This window comes from Oryx dammah, unplaced genomic scaffold (genome assembly GCF_014754425.2).
Source record: "Oryx dammah isolate SB20612 unplaced genomic scaffold, SCBI_Odam_1.1 HiC_scaffold_3, whole genome shotgun sequence".
Taxonomy (NCBI): domain Eukaryota; kingdom Metazoa; phylum Chordata; class Mammalia; order Artiodactyla; family Bovidae; genus Oryx; species Oryx dammah.
The window spans coordinates 104,240,762-104,259,864 of NW_024070187.1; the positions used below are offsets into that span (position 1 = coordinate 104,240,762).

Genomic DNA, 19,103 nt, shown 5'->3' on the forward strand with positions numbered 1-19,103 from the left:
GCCTCGCCTGGCCTAGATTTAGAGACACACACAGATAAATGAAATTCAACCCTTTCCATCAAGAAGTCCAGACAAGTAAGCTAATACTTACAATAGAGTCATTTCCCTTTGTCCTATCCTATTCAATACAATAAAACACTAGACACATATGAGTAATGAACACTTGAAATGTGGCTAGGGTGACTGGAGAACTAGAATTTTTTAAACTGAAGCAGTGCAATCTTTCCACTAAACACACAAGTATTTTGATAGGACTATATCGCATTACAACTAAAAATTTAGCATCAGAACTGAAACGTTTTAAGCTTAAAATATACCAGACTTCTGAAACTTCATTTAAAGTATACGTATGTATTATGTATATGCACACCCTTTGTGTTTACACACAGAAAACATCTCAATAGGTTTTATGTTGAAATATGGGTAAATCACATTTTGAATGTATTGAGGTGGTGAGGCAAAACATTTTCTCATCTGCTCTTTCTACCGTCTTAAGTGTGGCTACTAGGTACTCAAGAATATGTATACGTATTTTATTTGTACAGCACTGGTCATATTAGACTACTTTATATGTCTGCTATGTGCTGGAACCTCAGGAGGGCAATTTATGCAGACACCTGTGGCAATTTAGTGCTCTATATATGTTAAGGCGGAGAGGTTCACAGATACAAGGAAGGGTACCACGGGGCTTCCTGCCACAAGGTCCCATCCACTACGTCACTCACTGGCATGTGAACCTGCTGAACAGGTTTTATTGACTTTTCCGAGCTTTTTTTCTTTAAACTAAAATACGTAGATTAGTGAGGGCCATGTCCCAACTATTGGCCTTTGTCTGTCTTGGCCACCATCTAGTGACATCATAGCCTGAAGTCCAGGGATATACAAATTCCCTTTGGGGTTCAGCTGCCTTATCTGATCTCTACTCCCCTAGATACCAGTCAAATGTGCTCAGTCATGTCTGACTCTTTGTGACCCTGTGGACTATAGCTCAGCAGGCTCCTCTGCACATGGAATTCTCCAGGTAAGAATACTGGAGCAGGTAGCCATTTCCGACACCAGGAGATCTTCCTGACCAAAGGATGGAATCTGAGTTTCTTGCATCTCCTGCATTGGCAGGCAGATTCTTTACCACTGAGCCACCTAGGAAGCCCAAATAACTGAAGGTGGTAACTGATTAGATCTACACAGTTGTATCTATTACCTCAAAGCAAGGTAATAAGCCAAACTGATGAACTTCAGCAACTCCTACCTCCTGTATTCTCCTCAGGGTTTGCCAATATTCAACTCAAGTCTAAAGCTCTTTGACTCCTTGGGTACCGGGAACGAAGCCCCCTCACCAAATACCCTCATACTTTCCAAGAATGTGAAGAAACTAAACAATCACATACATTTGGCTAGAGGGTGTCACCCATACACCTGGCCCCCGAAGGCTCCCTGACTACTTGGGGACCCTCCCACTCGAGCCCCACTCCTAGCTGAGGCCTCACATGGAGGGCAGGTCCCAGACAGCTTCTCTGATGAGGACCATGCTACGAAAATTGTCATTGCTACTCAACCCAGCAGCTCTTGTGAGGGTAAGTCAAAGCAAACAAAAATGTCACCTGGCCTCATTTCAGGTCATGCTTGGTTAACCAGCAGCGCATCCAATTAAAAATACACTTTCATGGAATCCAAAGCACCTGTGCTGTGTAGACTGATGCTTTTATGTGGTTCAGAAATGTATCACAGGTCAGCTATGTAATAGCCAACCCACAGAACATGTGAAATGAAAGGACGGAGAGAATTTTACAGTTGTTTTATTTAACAAAAGTTACGCCAATGTCTCTATCTATATACATAACGTGTTTCGAAGTCAGAGCAGCAGACACAGAGACCGTTAATGCAGGACATATAATAATGCTTACAACATGTTATGTGATGTTTTGTTTTCTGCTCAATCGGACACTGACAGATTCAAAAAATATCCCAAAGGCTGAGCAGCATCACATCTTCATTTTCTGGAGTGGCTTACATCATTATGTCCTAAAAAAAAAAAAAAGAGGGATGGAACTTTGGAGGGTTAATACACTGCGTTCAGTTTAGTTCAACCAATAGCTCTTGGCCCGTAAGAGGGACTCACAAAGTGTTTTGGACTGGGGATAAAAATTTGAGTAAAACAACCTCTGCTGCTACGTCACTTCAGTCGTGTCCGACTCTGTGCGACCCCACAGATGGCAGCCCACCAGGCTCCCCCATCCCTGGGATTCTCCAGGCAAGGGAGTGGGGTGCCATTTCCTTCTCCAATGCATGAAAGTGAAAAGTGAAAGGGAAGTCGCTCAGTCGTGTCCGAACCTTAGCACGGACTGCAGCCTACCAGGCTCCTCCACCCATGGGATTTTCCAGTCAAGAGTACTGGAATGGGGTGCCACTGCCTTCTCTGAAAATAGCCTCTGAGTATATTAAAATTTTTTTCACTGTCATATCATAAATATAAGAATGTCGTCTCATTCCTGATCCTCCAAAGTAAGAAAATCTACTTTAAAAAATAAGTTAATGATTTTTGTAGTAAGAACTATGAATAACATTTAGTGAGTAGAGATCCTTCAAAATTAAGGTAAGAAAGTCGACTAATACTCAACACAGCTCTGCCTCTACCTTCTCCAATTTTGTTCATTTCATGACATTAAGCTACATGTTAACACAATATTTTCTAAGGTTCTTTATATAAGGAAGACATGTTTTGCTTTCTCCTTTTTTCATGACTTTCAGGAAGCCCTCTTAATTCCTTAAAAGGTACTGTCATTCTGAAAATCTCAAGAAGCCTAGCTACATATTCTACTCACAAAATTTTGCTCTGTACAAGTACATAAGCTGACTTTTAGGTAATACTTGAAAAACAGTTGATGCTGCCAAGTATGAATTCTTCATGTTGACACTTAACACTCTGACCTGATTCAAGGTCATCTTTCCTGGAAGGTCAAGGTCTAGCCTTTCAGGAAAGATGCTACCAAGCAGTGAGGTATAGAAGGAGGAAAAAAATAAAATCACAGCCTTTTCTTCTCCTCTCAACTCTTAAGAGCCTTCTTTCATGCTAGGGGGTTGGGGGATAAGAAGTCTTCTGTGGATAAAACTTAAGAATGCTCTCCTTTATGTAGTGAAGTGGTACACATGACCCATTTCCCAAAAAGCACCAACTAGAAATGCACAAGGACTAAATACTGTACTGAAACAATGTACCCATTTGTTCACGGAAATCGGACCCATCACTTACTGTGCTTTCATTTTCTAAAAACAAGATCAGACCATTATAAAAATGTGCTTCCAAAATAAATTATTTCTAGAATATAAAATGCTTTAAAATTTTCCAGGCCACACAATTCCATTATAAAATAGGAAATCAGAAAATTAGCTACCATAGTTTTCACATGGTAAAAAGTATGTGTACACAAGTATATACACATATAAAAAAACCGGTTTCAAATTTCAATAAAAAACTAATAAACCAAAGTAATGATTATGTATTAAACTACACACAAGCCACATCAATTTATCTGTAATGAGAACTACAAAGTATTACAATCAAATGTATCAGAGGATAACCTAAGACCTCCCCACATGGAAGAGGATCAGGAAGCCTTCAACTGCCAAGCCAACAAGAAGCCTGCTCATGCCCTTCTGAGATACAATCGCCCCTGGTTCTGCAAGGAAGGAATACAAAAAGGAAAACTCGTGCACTGGGGCTGCCTTGCATTTGTGCTCTGCATTATGGCCGGCTTGGGGCTGGCTGGCACGTGAGGACTACAACCCAGGTGGAGCAGTGTTTGCCAAGCCATCCACCTGCCTATGCAGCCACGGTGGTGCAGAGGGCGGGCTGTGGAGACCAGCACCAGCCCTGCCTTCTGCTGGTGGAGGGGGGCTGGAGTGTTCTCGGAGCTGCTTCCCAAGTGCGGTGAGCAACAGGGAAGGCCTGATTGGAGCTGAGATCAGTTAGAAATTACCATTGATGAAAACTGGGTACAGTGTTCCTGGAACTTGAATAAAGACAGTGGGGAGGTTTCCATTTTGTGGATTCCTGCCTGTTCACAGTGTTTTCATGAGGGAAGAATCTTAAGGAGTGGACAGGTGAGTGGGGAAGCGGTCTTATTCCATAAGAGGGCCTGTTCAGAAAACCCACCAAGGGAGGGCAGAATATGACCTGGCGGAGGGGGGCGGGGGAGGGGCACTGTCTGACCCATGGATGGTGGAGGAACACAGAGTGTGCAGCACCCAGCCCTGGTTTGTGGGGAAGCAAACCAAAATTCAGTTTCACTAATGCCCCAACTTGCTTCCCAATCCTACTTCGACTTGTCTCCCCAAACTTCATCCAAGTTCAAAGGAGCCTGTTCACTCACAGTGGACGTGGATTACTCAGCCGACTTTTGGGAGAGTGGCAAGGGCAAACAGGGGACAACTTCAGGTGTTTTCTCTCTTTCTTCCAAAAAGGCACATTCCCTCCCCCACCATCATAAATCAAGGTACTTGAAAGCAAAAGCTTGAAAATCTTTTATTCTTCCCCGAACATCTGCTGCTGTTGCAAACTCAGGCCAACCTTTGCAACCATTCTTTAAAGGGGTCAACAAAAGCACAATTTCTCTGTGCTACCATGAACACTCAGCAACACTGCAGAGTGGGTGAGGGATTTAAAAGAATGCCACTTTCTTATAACCACATTTAAGAAAATGAAGTAGCAAATGTAATCTCCATTATGTACCAAATATTTAGGAGATGAGTTAATGCAAAAAGTTAAAAAAAAAAAACAAAAAAAAAAAACAACAAGGGATGTGCACACCAAGACCTGGGTTTAATTCTTCGGTAGCATTTTGTTATATAAAGAGCATGTGTCAAACATTCTAAACGTGCCCCTCTGAATGGATAAGAAAAGATTTGTTATCTACTGGGAAAAAGGCTGCTGACTGAAGAGAAATCTCAGATCCCACTGAAAATCTGTTCCGAGTTTCCCTTCTCCCCAAACAAATGCATGTAGGTGAATCTGTGCACACTCCTTCAGGGACACAGACCCTTCTGAGATCCAGGCACCCGGCTTGGGCTCAGACTCTTGGCTCTCCACATTCCCAGGAGGATCTCAAGACTGACCCGCCCTCCCATCCCTGCATACTCTATTTCCCTCACTGAGTCAGGGAGGGACTCAAAACCAAACCACCCAAACCAGGACCAACTGAAAGGGAGCAAAAACACCGCTGCTTCTGAGATCGGTTTTTCACTTATTTGCCCTTGGAAGAAAGAACATCCCAGTCTCTGGTTGCTTCTATCAAATGCCGCTGGCCGTGACTCATCCACTCTTCCTGGTCCTCGTAGAGCCGCCCACAAAACCAGCACTTAAATATACACTGTGATGAGTCATCAGGCGAGGAATCCACCACCTGGTAGTTGTTTTTATGAACCTTCTTCAGTTTCATTTTCAGCATCATTTGCCTTTTGATCTGACTGGCTTCCTCCGCGTTCTGGTAGGTCAGTCGGATGTGGTGCCGCCTCATGCCTAACTGACACCTAGTCCTCTCCGACAACACCACCTTGAGGACGTTGCCTTTGTACTTGTTTATTACCTTCATCACGTTGGACACCTCCGGTGAGTCAACGTCAGGATGGTTTAACACGATAACGGGCTGGTTCCGACGGGGGCATTTGATCAACTGGTCTGGTTTAGCTGCTATCAGTCGAAGCTGTCTTGCAACCTGAAAAATGGAAGGATCCCTGAAACAGCAGCTGGGGTCAGTCTGGATTTTGCTTTTCTTCTTGGAGGAGCTGATTCGTCTGGGTTTATTTTTACTGATGGGAAGACTTCTGGGAAACAGTTTAGCTTGCTTGCTCATTTCACTGCTTCCTTGTGGGCTGTGCATGGATCCGGGTTTTCTGGGCATGGTGCTACAATGGGCACTCTCTTTTCGTGATTTAGGCCGAAAAGACAGATCGTGATTTTGGGACATATCTATGGGCCCACTTTCACTCGTCAGAAACTGTACGTCCGGGTCTGTCCGTTTCATTGGGCAGAGTGGAATGGGCTTTATTAACCCTGTCTCAGTGCATGGGATGTTGACAGGTGCTTCACAGGTTGCCTCTATGATGTGGGAATCCTCAGAGGAATTAAGAACCCTCAACACGGCCCCCTTGGGTATCAACACTGGAGCAGCCACGTGGGGCTTCTTGGTCAGTCTGCTTTCGGTTTTCCCACTGCTGCCTTCAACAAATTGTGGATACGCCTGCTGGTGTGCGAGCTGTCCACTAACGCCAATGGCCTCCTGAGGTCTGGGGAGCGTGCCCGTGGAACAGCCAGTGCTGGTGAAGGACACGTTAATTTCCTGGATGCCTTCAGGCGTGGCTTTTGAAGTGACCTTAGACGCCTTCCCTACAGAATGTCGATGGGCGCTGTTTGCAGCCAGAGATGAAGGCTTGCCACAGGATTCGATTAACTGGGCTATCTTTCTGCGCAAGAGTTCAATTGACTTTATTTTGGACGTTGAACTATTCCACTTGACGCCCTCAGGGACGTTTTCAGATCCGGAGCTCAGAGAAAAGACAGAGGAGATCACCGGGCCATCAAAGGAGTCATTAGTCTGGTCGGGATTCTTTAATTCCAGAGGTTTATCCCCGGACTGTTGGGCTCTGACTCTGTCTTCTCCCATTACGTTGATGCGTAAATACTCACTTCTGTGTTGAGAGGAAACCTGGCCTGCTTTTGAAACTGCCTTGTATTCCTGTGTCTGGTTGTCTTGCAGCTTCCTGGGAGGGGCGACCATTTTTGCAGGAAGGCTGATCTCATTCCTAGAGCCCAAGTCATTCTGATATAGGGGCAGTGAGTCCTTTTCTCCAGAGAAGGAAATGATTGCAGGCGGTGCAGAGACAGGAAATAACTGCTGTGGGTCACTGGGTAAGTTTCTCCTGTCTTCAGTAAAAGAAAGGGCAGATTTATATGGAAAAGAGTTCGATGAAGTTCCGAGACTACGTAAGACACTGTTTTTCACTAGAGATAATGGAGAATGGCCTTTGAAGGCAATGGAAGGCAGAGCAGCTCTATGGGGATACGTGTAACCTTTTTTCTGCAAAATCTCAACTCTCCCTGGGTTGAGCAGGGATTCTCCACTGCTGTGCCTGCCAGAATTTGGCATGAAAAAATCGTAAGACCTCACCCATTTCACATTTTTAAGTTGCTTCTGAACTGATGACTGTAGACTACCGATGCCTGCAAGTTTTCCAACAGTCCCTTCAATCGCGAGGGACTGTGTGGGCTCTGCGGAAGCCATTTTTTCCTGCTCGCTTGCACCTCTCTCTTTAGACCCACGTTCGGAACTACCTCCATCACCTCCACTGGCGTCGAGGCTATTGGTTTCTTCCAGGGGAAACAGTTTGAGCACAAGCTGCTGCGTTCCGTTGACAACCTTCACATCCATCAGCTGGGCTAGACAGTTGGCGGGGACGACGAGTTCGGCTGGCGCCACCACCGTTAAGGGCATCCCTGGCTGCACGGGCTCTTTCGAGGGGGACAAGACCTCCACCTCCACACTTTTGTTCTCCAGCAGGCTGACCTCAGTGGGCTCTGACAGGGCCCCTTTGTGTGGGATGCAAACCACGTCTTTCTGGTAGTCTTTGGATTCGGGTAACAACGTGATGCTGTGCGTCTTGTCTTTACTTGCATGGAGGGAGAACCTTGAGAGGTGATCTGACACCTTATTTTGAAAGGTAGTCCTGGGACTGGAAGCTTTTGAAAGTTCTGGGTTTTGCTTGGAGGCGCTGATCCTTTTAGGCTCCAGCCTGGCGATGGCTTTGGGCGGCCGTTTTGCCCCCGCCTTCTCGTGGACTCTCCTCCTATGCTTGACGATGTAGTCATTTCTGATAGCACCATAGTCACAGTACTCACACCGATAAGGGAAAACGCCTGTGTGCTTCACCAGGTGTCTCTGAAACTCCCCTTTCGTGTAGGAAATGCAGCCGCAATGAGAACAGACAAACTTAATCTCTTCGTGCTGAAGTGTGTGCTTTTTGTACTGCAGAGGGTCCTTTGTGGAAAAGCGACACTTGTCACAATAGTATTTGCCTGGCTTGAAGTTCCTTACCTTAAACTTGTGATTGACAGAACTTGAGATGGCTTCAGGTTTATTTCCTAGAGTAGCACTGCGACTGTTGTTCACAAAGTGGAAATGGGGAGAGGCCGCGCCAAGGTTGCATTTGAAGCAAACGTATTTGTCCTCCTTCTGGCTTTGTCCAGTACCCTTTTTCAGATCCTGAAGTGGGACCTCTTGCACACTCTTGCACTTTACACACGTAGCGACGGTCATGGCGGCAGACTCTGCCTCGGAGCCTTGATACAGAAGAGTCTGAGAGTCCGGTCTGTCTGGTCGAGTCCCTCGATGAGCATTAGGCTGTTTGGGTGACATGGTCAAAGCATTGCGTCCGTCACCCACTTCTGTGCTACAGAGTTGCTGTCCAATGTCCTTCATCTCTTCATTCGCATTTCTAAAAAGCCTGCTGAAATCCAGGAAGATTTCATATGATAAAATCCTTAGGAAGCATCCTTGGTACACTTTGTGGCAGGGTACCTAGGAGCATACTTAATTATCTTTCTTCATAAAGCAGGTTAGGATCCTCAAACGTGACTGCTTCCAATTCTCTGATATTCCAGGCAACGCTAAGGGGAAAATAAAGAAATCATAAAGCATGATTAATGCGTGAACTTAAGGTTTAGCTTAGCTAACATGTTTCCAGACTTACCCTCTATTTCAATGACCTTGGGAATTTTATGCTACATCTTTACCTATTATTTCGGTGCACATGTTGATAGTAACACAGTACAAAGAAGTGGAGTCAAAGTCGCTCAGTCATGTCCAACTCTTTGCAACCCTACACAGTCCATGGGATTCTCCAGGCCAGAATACTGGAGTGGGTAGCCGTTCCCTTCTCCAGGGCATCTTCCGAACCTGGGGATGGAACCCAGGTCTCCCTCGTTGTAGGTGGATCCTCTACCAGCTGAGCCACCAGGAAAGCCCTGGTGTACATAGTACGCAGTACAATAGAGCTGGCAAATAACAAGCCTCAACCTAAAGTCATCTACCCTCTAAAAGTCAGCACTTTAGCACGCTCATAATCATGGCAGTCACTTGGGATGGCCTTTGCTGAGTGAGTTACTTTTAAGTGTCATTGAGAGCATTTAGCAATTTCACAGGTGTAATTTTGTATAAACCTCCCTAATACCTTCTGTCACTTTAGCTTCTAAACATGCATAAGTGGTAGAGCCAGGACACCCGCTCTGGGGTCCATTGGTTTCTATGTACATTGAATCACGAGCATGAATCCCAGCTCTCTCTCGTGCACCCCATTTGCTTGCACAAGTGCTAAGAAGCCAACAACATCCTGACAACAGAAGGCAGACAAACACCCACTTCACATCTTACTGAGCATCTATCAGGTGCCAGGCACTGCTCCAGCTCCTACAGGGCAGTGATGAGAAATCAATCTGTCCCTTCCCTCATGAGAGTGCAGAGAGGGGAGACAACAAGCCTATCTTTATCTGGCAGAAGGTGGCCAGTGATTGGGGAAACAAACCATAAAACTAGGCAAAGGGGACAGGGCATAAGTATTGGATGAGGTTGAGGGCTGGGGTGTGGAGGTGTGGACAGTCAGGAGAGGCCTGAGGATAAGCCGACATTGGAGCAGAGACCTTGGGCAGCCTTGGTGGAGAGCGCTTCAGGCAGAGGGAGGGTGAAGGTCTATAGGAAGTGGGCCTGGAGCACCTGAGTGACAGTAAGGAGGCTGGGGGTCAGTGAACAAGAAAGGGGGTGCTGGGCAGGGGGGCAGCAGATCTGGTCAGGGGAAGGGGAGACGGGTCCAGGGAAGACCGACAGTGCAGTATTGTGAGGACGTGGCTTCTCCTGCACACGAGGGAGGTGTGCGGAGAGGCTGGAGCCGAGATACGACATGGCCTGACCTTTATTTCAGCCGCTGCCTCCAGTTGCTGCAGGGACCGGTCGGGAGGGCGAAATGAAGGTAGCAGGGAGACGGGGAGAGGGAGGCGGCCGGGACTGCACTCTTGTCGTCTGGAGCCAGGACCACAACGCAGGCAATGCAGTGATTCTCACATGAAAATAGTTATCTTTCAACACATTCTCTTTTCAGCATACACAGAACTAGCAGCAAAGCAAAAACCATTTTAGTTCGGGATCTGTGGAAAGCCTTCCTCTCATTACCTTAAAAAAAAAAACAAAACACTTTCAACCTTTCTCGCTTCAGGTTTTCTTTTTTTTTCATCTGGCAATCAGAATTATAGACACTCAGCTTCCTCCACAGAGCTGCATGAGGACTACAGCGCTGAAGAATACAAGACAATGCGTATGTACTTTTCAAGCGTTTCCCCAAGTGTCAAGAGTCACACAAGGCCTCAGTGTCTGTTCAGATGGCCAGAAACATGAATGGGAATTAGCCCTTTCCTTCTGGCACTCTGCTCACAAGCCAAGGGCCAAACAAAATAAGTCTGAAAGGCTGAAGTCATACACGTTTGATCATCTAAGAATGCTACAATCACCCACATGTTCAGTTGGCATTTCTATCCTGCTGAAACAGAGGAAGCAATGGCTGCAGGGAGAGCCTAAGAAAACCACTGTCCGGAGGAATGCAGAGGCTGAAAATGGGATCTTATCTAGTGGTTCCTGAATCTGGAGGAGCCACAGAATCACAGTGAACACAGATACTCCTGGGCTTCACCCCAAAGCTCACGCATCTAAACTTCAGCGGGAGAGAGAGAAGGAAGAGATGCCCATGGTCACTCATGTAATTCTGATGAAAAGGCACCATCAAAAATCACTGGCTGAGACTTCCAGCAACACTTCAATCTTTTAAACCATCTTCGCCAGCTGGTCATGCAGTTGATGCTCTAATAACTGCCCAAACTCCTTCCCTCTTCGGGAAGTTTCACTGTCCAGAATTTACCCTTCAATAAAACTGAAACCAGCATCCCTGTAACTTTCTTAGATCCTGACCTTGGAGCTACAAACCACTGAATCCCTGATAGACCATTCGTCTTCCCCTTCCCTCTCTCATCCCATCTCAATTCTGTTTACAAGATGTGCATACCAGCCTCATAATCTTGAGTGAGCAAGAAATAGAGAGGGGAAGGAGAGCAGGAAAAGGAAGAGGAGAGATAAGAAAGGAAAGAGAGGGAGGGAGGGAAAAGGAGGGGATGGGGGTGAAAGTAACTTGCTTGCCTGGTACAACTTGCTTACCAACTCTTTAAAAACCAAAAAAGGCAGTTTGGCCATTTCCTCTCCAAATCCTTTTGAAAGGTGGAGGTGTCATTCCTCTTGGTCTGGGTAATAAAGACCTTAGCAAAAAGTGGGGAACATCCCACTGACAGAAAGTCTAGAGAACTAACCACACCTGCTCAGTGCCTCGGCAGTGTGGGGGCCTCCTGGAGGTGCTTCTGCAAGGCCATGCCAGCAGCTATTCTGAATAAGGAATCCACAAAAATGAGCGTCAATATGAAGCATGAGCTGTGATTACAAAATACAGTTTAATGGGGGAGTCAATGTCACCTGCTTCAAAGTACTTTCTTGGCGTCTAAGCCAGTCTCGAAACTATGCAGTTTCTACTTTGGTACTTCCCTCCATTCAGGTGACAAAAGATGTCCAGCTTCTTCAAAACAAAATTATCTTTGACCATCATAACATGTGCAACTAGTCACGGTGAAAAAGATCTCAGATGTAGCATCCCAAGACAGAGGTAAATAAATGGACGCAGTGGAAGAACGAGATGGCTCTGGCGTTGGCATTTACACTTGGACACTCCTGAGGCTGCGCCAAGCACACCTGAGTAACAGGTTCCCAAGACCTTGCTCTCTCCATGCCCCTTTCTCTACCTGGCTCACACTCAGGTACAGCCACCTGTGAATCTGGGCCCTTTGACATATTACTGCCCAGTGAACTGATGACCAAGGATTACATGAAACACTATAGATGTAAGGGTCATGTGTGGGCCAGATGCTGAGAGGCCACTAACCAATTACGAGTAACTTCAGTCTCAGGAATCACCTACCTTCCAAACTCACGGTACCCTTTACATCTCTCTGCACTGAATCTCCTAGGACTAGAGACATACTTTTTAAAAATTTATTTAGGAAGGCTCTCAAAAACACAGAAGATACTTAGTACTATTAACTTTGGACATGATAAATAAAAGTTAATGTTCAATTGCCCGTTTTAAAATGGCAAAAAGTGTGCTTTTTAATGCATGATTACCTCCAGCATCAGAGAAAGATGAGTCCCATGAACAAAGAGGTGGCATACAACGTGTGACAAACGTGCTTCCATTAGACTAAGTCTTGCCTTTCCCTGGGAAAAAGCCTAGCAGCAGCACTCATCACTGCCAGGTTTTCCTTCTGACTTTGAGCTCACTTGACCTGGTGACTTCAAAATTTATTTGGGGGGACAGCTGGAGAAAAACATTAAGTTTGTTAGAAACCAGTCCAGTGACATTGAGGGCTATAAAAATCATGAAGGGTGTGTAAATTTTTATTGAAAAGGAAGCATCTGACTCCTAAATCTGGACACGTAAAGTGTCAATAGAAAAACAAAAAGCAGGAAAACAAGGTTTAAGGCAGCAGATTCTGGAATCAGATCATAGGGTTTCTAAGCCTATCCCATTGCTTTCCAGACCTGACCTGAAGCAAACTGTCCAACTGTGCAACTGTAAAATGGACAGTAGCAGTACCTACTAAAATATTCATTGGAAGGACTGATGCTGAAGCCGAAACTCCAATACTTTGGTCACCTGATGTGAAGAGCCAACTCATTAGAAAAGGCCCTGATGCTGGGAAAGACTGAAGGTGGGAGGAGAAGGGGACGACAGAGGATGAGATGCTTGGAATGGCATCACCTACTCAATGGACAGGAGTCTGAGCAAACTCTGGGAGACAGTGAAGGACAGGGAAGCCTGCCGCGCCACAGAGTCGGACGTGACTGAGCGACTGAACAACTGCTGTGTCTCACAGGGCTGTCGCGAGGACTGAATGTGACAGCCGACTGTAAGCACTTAGGTTCTACGTCACTCACACACAACTGCTAAAAATATTATTTCCCTTTATGAAGAAAATAGAAGAAGAAATGATGCCTATCACTAAAATAGTCCAAGAGCTAAAACACATGCTTCTTTGTTACCTGGCTTTTTCTGGAGTACACAGTGAATCTCATTTTATAACTTTAATTACAGTTGCCGGGTTGTACAGTCTAAAAGAGAATTCACCTCTGGGGTCAAGCCATCCATCTTACCTTAGTGGCAAACAGGCCAACAGGTGCTTATAGTTGCCAAGAAAAAGATGCTTTATCTACAAGAGTGCTCACTACAACTTAGGTTTCCATAAAATCCAGTGTACTGACTGACTTCTTCCTCTCCAAGCTGCTGAATTGTGCATTATCCCTGTAGCAAATGAATGTGTTCCCACACTAGATGTTAATGTGCAAAATTAAAAAAAAAAACAAAAAACAGTTGCTAGGCAGTTAAATCATATGTACGCTACACGGATTATCACGTACATCTTGTGTTCATGAGATACCCACCCAACTTAGTAAATTTTAGCTGGCTGACTGCATCCTTTCTTGGACCGAGAAGCAAATGAGAAAGCTCTTTGAAGACAGGAATCCTTTCCTTTTGTCTATTAAGCCATAGAGAGCATAGGCTACTCTAACGTGGCTCAATAACCAAAAATTTAAAACATTCTACCCCTAAGTGACCATTAGCATGTAAATGAGTGATACCTGATCAGGGTTAACAGTCCAACATTAGTTGTGTAAACTGCCAACACCTCCTCAGTAAGTCAGTGTTCAAGGAGAAACAATTGCCTCACTCACCAAAGAATCAGAATTGAACTGAATGGTAAATAGATCTACACACTGGAAAACATTAATGAAGTATTTTCTTTTTGCTCATCAACTTTCACTTGAAATGACTGAACTGATAGCCATCTTGATGGCAAAAAAGACTTCTAAATGTTGCTGACAAATGTATACCTCTGAGATCTTGGATTTCCTTCTGAATCCAAGTGTATCACTTGGGGCACACAGAATGAGGCAAGAAGGTTGGTCAAGAGAGCCTGTGTTCCGATTCTTCAGCTTTCCAGGTGAAAAGAAAGTGCACTACAGTGGAAAGAGCAATCTCCGTGGGTTACCAGGAGCAAGGTTCAAAACCTAGGTTTTGACCTGGAGCTGTGTCATCCTGGACTCATTAACCTCTCTTGGCCTGAGTTTCCTCACTTGTAAAATGGGAGTAATACCCTAACTGACATGACTGACGTAAGGAAATGGTGTATACAGCTAGCAGGTAGCCTTATGTTTGGCAAACTACAGGTTTTGTCAAGAAATAAGCCAACGTATTTCTGGTTAAGGAAGATTCCTTCAAGCGTAGAAAGAAGATTCCAGTCATCACAGAGGAGCAGATTCTTAGTTTAACAAATAAGCCTAATGAGACAAAGGTCTCTGGCTGGAGGCAAGGCTTTTCTCCCCGACTCACCAGCCCACAAAGGGAGTTCCCTAGGGGTGGCCTGGACACTGCAGAGCGTGTGAGCTGAGCATCAGAGAACAAAAGAAGTTATTATTTGTGAACAACACTTTAAGAGAGAACATTTCTAAACAAAGAATACGACTAGTGTCAAAACTTAGGGTTCTACACATGGGAAAAAAAAAAAAAAACTTAAGAGGCAACTATGCTCTTGTTAGCATTTTAAGAAAGGTAGCTTCCCTTGTGGCTCAGCTGGTAAAGAATCTGCCTACAATGCAGGAGACCTGAGTTCGATCCCTGGGTTGGGAAGATCCCCTGGAGAAGGGAGAGGCTACCCACTCCAGTATTCTGGCCTAGAGAATTCCATGGACTATGTTGTCCATGGGGTTGCAAAGAGTCGGACATGACTGAGCTACTTTCATTTTCAAACACTAGGTAGTACTACTTATTAAAAGTTCCTAGTGACTTCAGGTCGCTAAAGCTGATAAAAACGAAGGACAAAAAAAATCTTTGTACTTCCCTCCATTTTCCTGCCTTAAACTCAAAGTTTTGTAGAAGAAATGGAGTAAGAGTTAAATAAAAAATGTATAATTAAAGAAAAATTACCTCCTGCTGATTCTTAACCTTGGCTGCATCAGGGTAGTCAACTTGTCAGAATATGCCTGGGATGCTAAACTTCTTTAATGAGGTCTCTATGATGTTTAGTCACTCTCCTACGTAGCAAATTTATCTGAGCTTTAAAAACAATGATGCCTGCGCCCCCTTCTGTGTGTGATGGGGAAGGCTCAGGGTGTTTTAAAAGCTTGCCAGGTGGTTCTAACGTGCAGCCAAGGTTGAGAACCCTCACTGGACATTACAGGTGCAGGGAAGCAAGTGTCATATCAACACTCCTGTGCAACCTTTCACATACCAATTCATCCCTGGGCGCCTGGAGGTGAGGCAAGGCCACTGCCTTAACCGTAATGACACCAGCAGGCAGGCAGACTCTGGTAGACCCTTGCTTATTAGACTTTTGACTTTGGAAACATCATCACTGATGCTCTCTGTGGAGTGTGTAATGACAGTAACCCCTTTGCAGACTCTTGGAAACTGAAACGTGCCTGGCACGGCATGAGCACAACGGGCCTGAGTCAGAGCTGCTTACTGGACCCCTGCCCAGCCTGCTGTCTTTAAGAAAGTGGGGACGAGGGATGCAGCGAAGTAAACAGGTGCTTTCAGGGAGGTGGTAAATGCCACACTAGTGATCTGATGTAGATGCTCTCAGTGGCTGGCTGTGTTACCAAAGCTGGGCACTGTGGCCCAAGTCAGGTGGAAGCGGGGGGTGGGGTACGGAGGCAGATTCATACATTACCTCCATTACTCCTCAAAGTGCTCCCTCCAACTTACAGAAGCTTACCTGCTTCTTGTAAGTTCTGGAGAAACTGGCTTTTCCCAGGTCACGAAATTGGTCAGTTGGCGTCTAACCTAAATTCCTTCTGTTACCCTGCTGAGGGAGGCTGGGAACAGCAGTCACAGTTGGGCGCCATTCTTACTTCCTGCCCGGAGCCATCAAGCAGCTGAGTGAGTCAAAACCATGGCGAGTCCCATGGGCTCTTCCCTCTTTTCTCAGGCACCGAGTCCCCTCTGTTCTCAACCTCAGGCTCTGACACAGGCCTCTACACTCAGAACCCTGGCAGGCAGCGAGGCACCACACAAAGGTTCTGCAACAGAAGCCAGACACTGGGGTTTAAGTCCTGGGTCCGTGTAGCCTTGGTTTCTCCATGTACTTCTTGCTTGTAGAGAAAAAGGGGGCTGAGCCCCCAAAGCGCTTCTCCAGCAAGGGAGCTCAAAATAAAAGGGAAAAAGGCTTCCCAGGACTCAGGTGGAAGAATGACTCAGACTGCACTTCTCTGGGGGTGGGCTCAGGCACAAGGCTCCCAGTTCTTCCCAGGTCATTCTGATGCCTCCCCACTCCCCACCCTAGGATGAGAATGTCTGGATCAGATGGTCTCCAGCCACTTTCATCCCCAGGATGCATTCTAGAGACTGCAGTTGCCTGAGTCTGAATACGTGAACAAAGAAAATGCCGTCTGTACCAGGCTGCTTGGGAACAATCGAGACCGAGAAAGCTTCACTGGTGGGGACCCTGTTTACCACAGGCTTGGTCACACAAGGCAGTCAATGTGTATTGGCTGAATGAAGGAGTCGATGAATGAAAAAAATGTCAGCCTTCCTGATAATAACAATGTTCTTTGTTCTTTCTCCTCATAAACTGGCCCAGATCCCCTTACTTTCAAGTGAATAGATCAGTAGACCTCTGTGTATTTTTAAATCGCTATTACTGGACTTTTAAAAATTGACATTAGTTTGGCATAACATATGAAGGAGGCGGCCCAATAAATAATGACCTCCTTTGTCTGTTTCCAAGAAGCACCTTACAATAAATGTTTAGCAGTACAACAAAACTAAATATGTACAAAAGTATTATTTTTCAAGGCTATATTAGATCCAAGATTAAAAAATAAAAAGCTTTTTAAAATGCATCCTAGGTTAGGGATAACATTGATGCAATTTAAAAGTCAAACATTTGTATTCTACCTAAACAGACTATATTGGGATACTGGTTTTGACCACCATTTGCTGGGCCAGTATCTCCAGCTGAAAATGCGTCAGGGATTGGAATGAACTTTGCATACCCGACTCAGAGATAAACAGATTCCTATCCTCTCTGCTCTTCCATAGGAAAGGGCTGCCTGTTCCTGGAGACCAAGGTTTGGTCTCACTCTTGGCGGCTTCAATTCTAAGCTTAAGGGGTAATGTTTCAGGGATCTAACACAACAGTTTAGCCATGCAGACGTTTGTTTTTAACCAGAACACAGTGCTTAGTATTTCACTTTTCATTTTCCTACCTTAGATTAATAAACTGTTCACTATCCCAGTTTTTAAAAATCAGGGGTATTTTCACGGGATACACTGAATAACCAACGTATACATACGAACTTAAGTGTTTTTTTTCATTCTCTCCTTTGGTTTTTTTTCCCTTTCCGATTCGGCCATTTTCGTTCTTTTGCACCCTGCATGGTCTCTTTGGCTTTAAACTGCCTAAAGACCCTCCAAAAGCAATAAGATACAAAAGCAGCTGGGACTGGGGTGAGGTCCCCCAAAGAGTGATGTCATCATTTATAGAAGGAGTCCAACCGTCATCTACCGTCCCCTTACGCCCCTCTCCAGCACAGAGGCCCTCCATGGACAAGCCCATCCCTGGGCACGTGCGCCCAAACTCCCAAGGAAAAACAATGCCAAGTCGGGTTTTCCAGTTTATTGTTGGCACGCGCACACCGACGGTTCGCGTTATTCAGGGCGAGTCCACATCGCGCAGCGCTGCTGCGGGGAAGGGCAGGCGTGGGGGCCGCAGACGGGTAACACCGCGCCCCCTTCGGGGGGGGGGAGCGGCGCGCGCGGGGACATCCTTCTGGCCACGGAGAACGAACCACGTCAACGCGGACCTCCGAGGCCCGCAGGAGGCTTTAAAAATGGCCCTCCTGACGACACTTCCTGCTCGGAGCCGACCGGTAGGAGCTCTCCCAGGAGAGATGCATCATTTAAAACGCTGGGGGGCGGGCGAAGGAGGCCGGGCCCGGAGTCCCGCAAGCCCGGACGCTGCCGCCGCCGCCGCCGCCGCAGCAGCAGTCGAGGGTCGCGACCCGCGGGGGCGAGCGTGCGGGGTCGCAGCGGCACAAAGGCGGGCGAGCGCGGGGGCGCCGGGCGCGCAGATCCACCGCCACCTCCGGGGGTTCGCGATCCCTGGCTCCGCACCCCCTTCCCCCCAATCGAAGCCCCGCGCCCCTCCTCCCACACCCGGTCCAGCCCGGCGGGGGACCCCCCTCCTTTTCCCGTCCAGGCCGCCGCCCCCTCCTCCTCCTCCGCGCCCAGCCCGAGTCCGCGGCCGCCTCGCGTCTGCCTTGGGCCTCCGGCCACAGACCCCCGGCCGGGCGGCCCCGGGCACACGGGGCCAAGCCCCCGCACCTCCTGGCCCCTGCAGCCCGCGCCCGGCACGGCCTCGTCCGGCCCCTGCAATCCGCGCGGCCCCCCAGCCCCTCCGCACCCTTGGGCCCGCCCCGCGCACTTGGGAACCGGCACCCTCGCCCCTCCACCGGCTCAGTCACTCACCGGGCTGGCTGGTCTGGGTCCCGCGGAGAGGGGGAGGGTGTCTACACCGCCAGCGCCAGGCCGCCGCCTCCGCCGCCGCCGCGCCCGCTGTAGGTCCCTACTCGGGGGGCGGAGCCCGGCGACGCTGCGCGTGCGCAGTGCGGCGCGGAGGCCCGGCCGGATCGCGACCGGCGCCCGAGGTCCCTAAGGCTGCGCCGTTCCCCGCCGGCTCTCAGATCCCCGCGGAGCACCCGCGGGGCTTCTGAGCTCAGCGTTTGCCCTGAGAGCATCCACATCCGCGGTGCGATATTACGCTGGGCCCCGGGAGCCGTCCGCCCCCGCCAAAGGGCAACCGGTTGCGCTTCTGTACCGTTGGCCCAAGCCTAGCGGTCATGGGACCAGAGGAAGAAGGCCTTTGCTCCCTGCCCTCGTGGAGCTTCAAGTCCAGGAGAAGCAAAGGAGCT

General features: G+C 47.3%; 1 protein-coding gene across 2 annotated transcripts; it reads right to left on the reverse strand.

The window, feature by feature from the left end:
• Positions 1 to 1,780: 1,780 nt before the first annotated feature.
• Positions 1,781 to 18,777, reverse strand: ZNF518B (zinc finger protein 518B). 2 transcript variants are annotated; one of them, XM_040238341.1, is made up of 3 exons: positions 18,661 to 18,777; positions 4,318 to 8,659; positions 1,781 to 2,022 (listed from the first exon to the last, which is right to left on the reverse strand). In XM_040238341.1, exon 2 carries the CDS (start codon positions 8,469 to 8,471, stop codon positions 5,241 to 5,243), a length of 3,231 nt encoding a protein of 1,076 aa, XP_040094275.1. In that variant the 5' UTR covers positions 8,472 to 8,659; positions 18,661 to 18,777; the 3' UTR covers positions 1,781 to 2,022; positions 4,318 to 5,240. The 2 variants fall into 2 exon arrangements, with proteins under 2 accessions (XP_040094275.1, XP_040094274.1); XM_040238340.1 differs by having other exon boundaries at positions 1,781 to 2,429.
• Between the last annotated feature and the right edge of the window lie 326 nt (positions 18,778 to 19,103).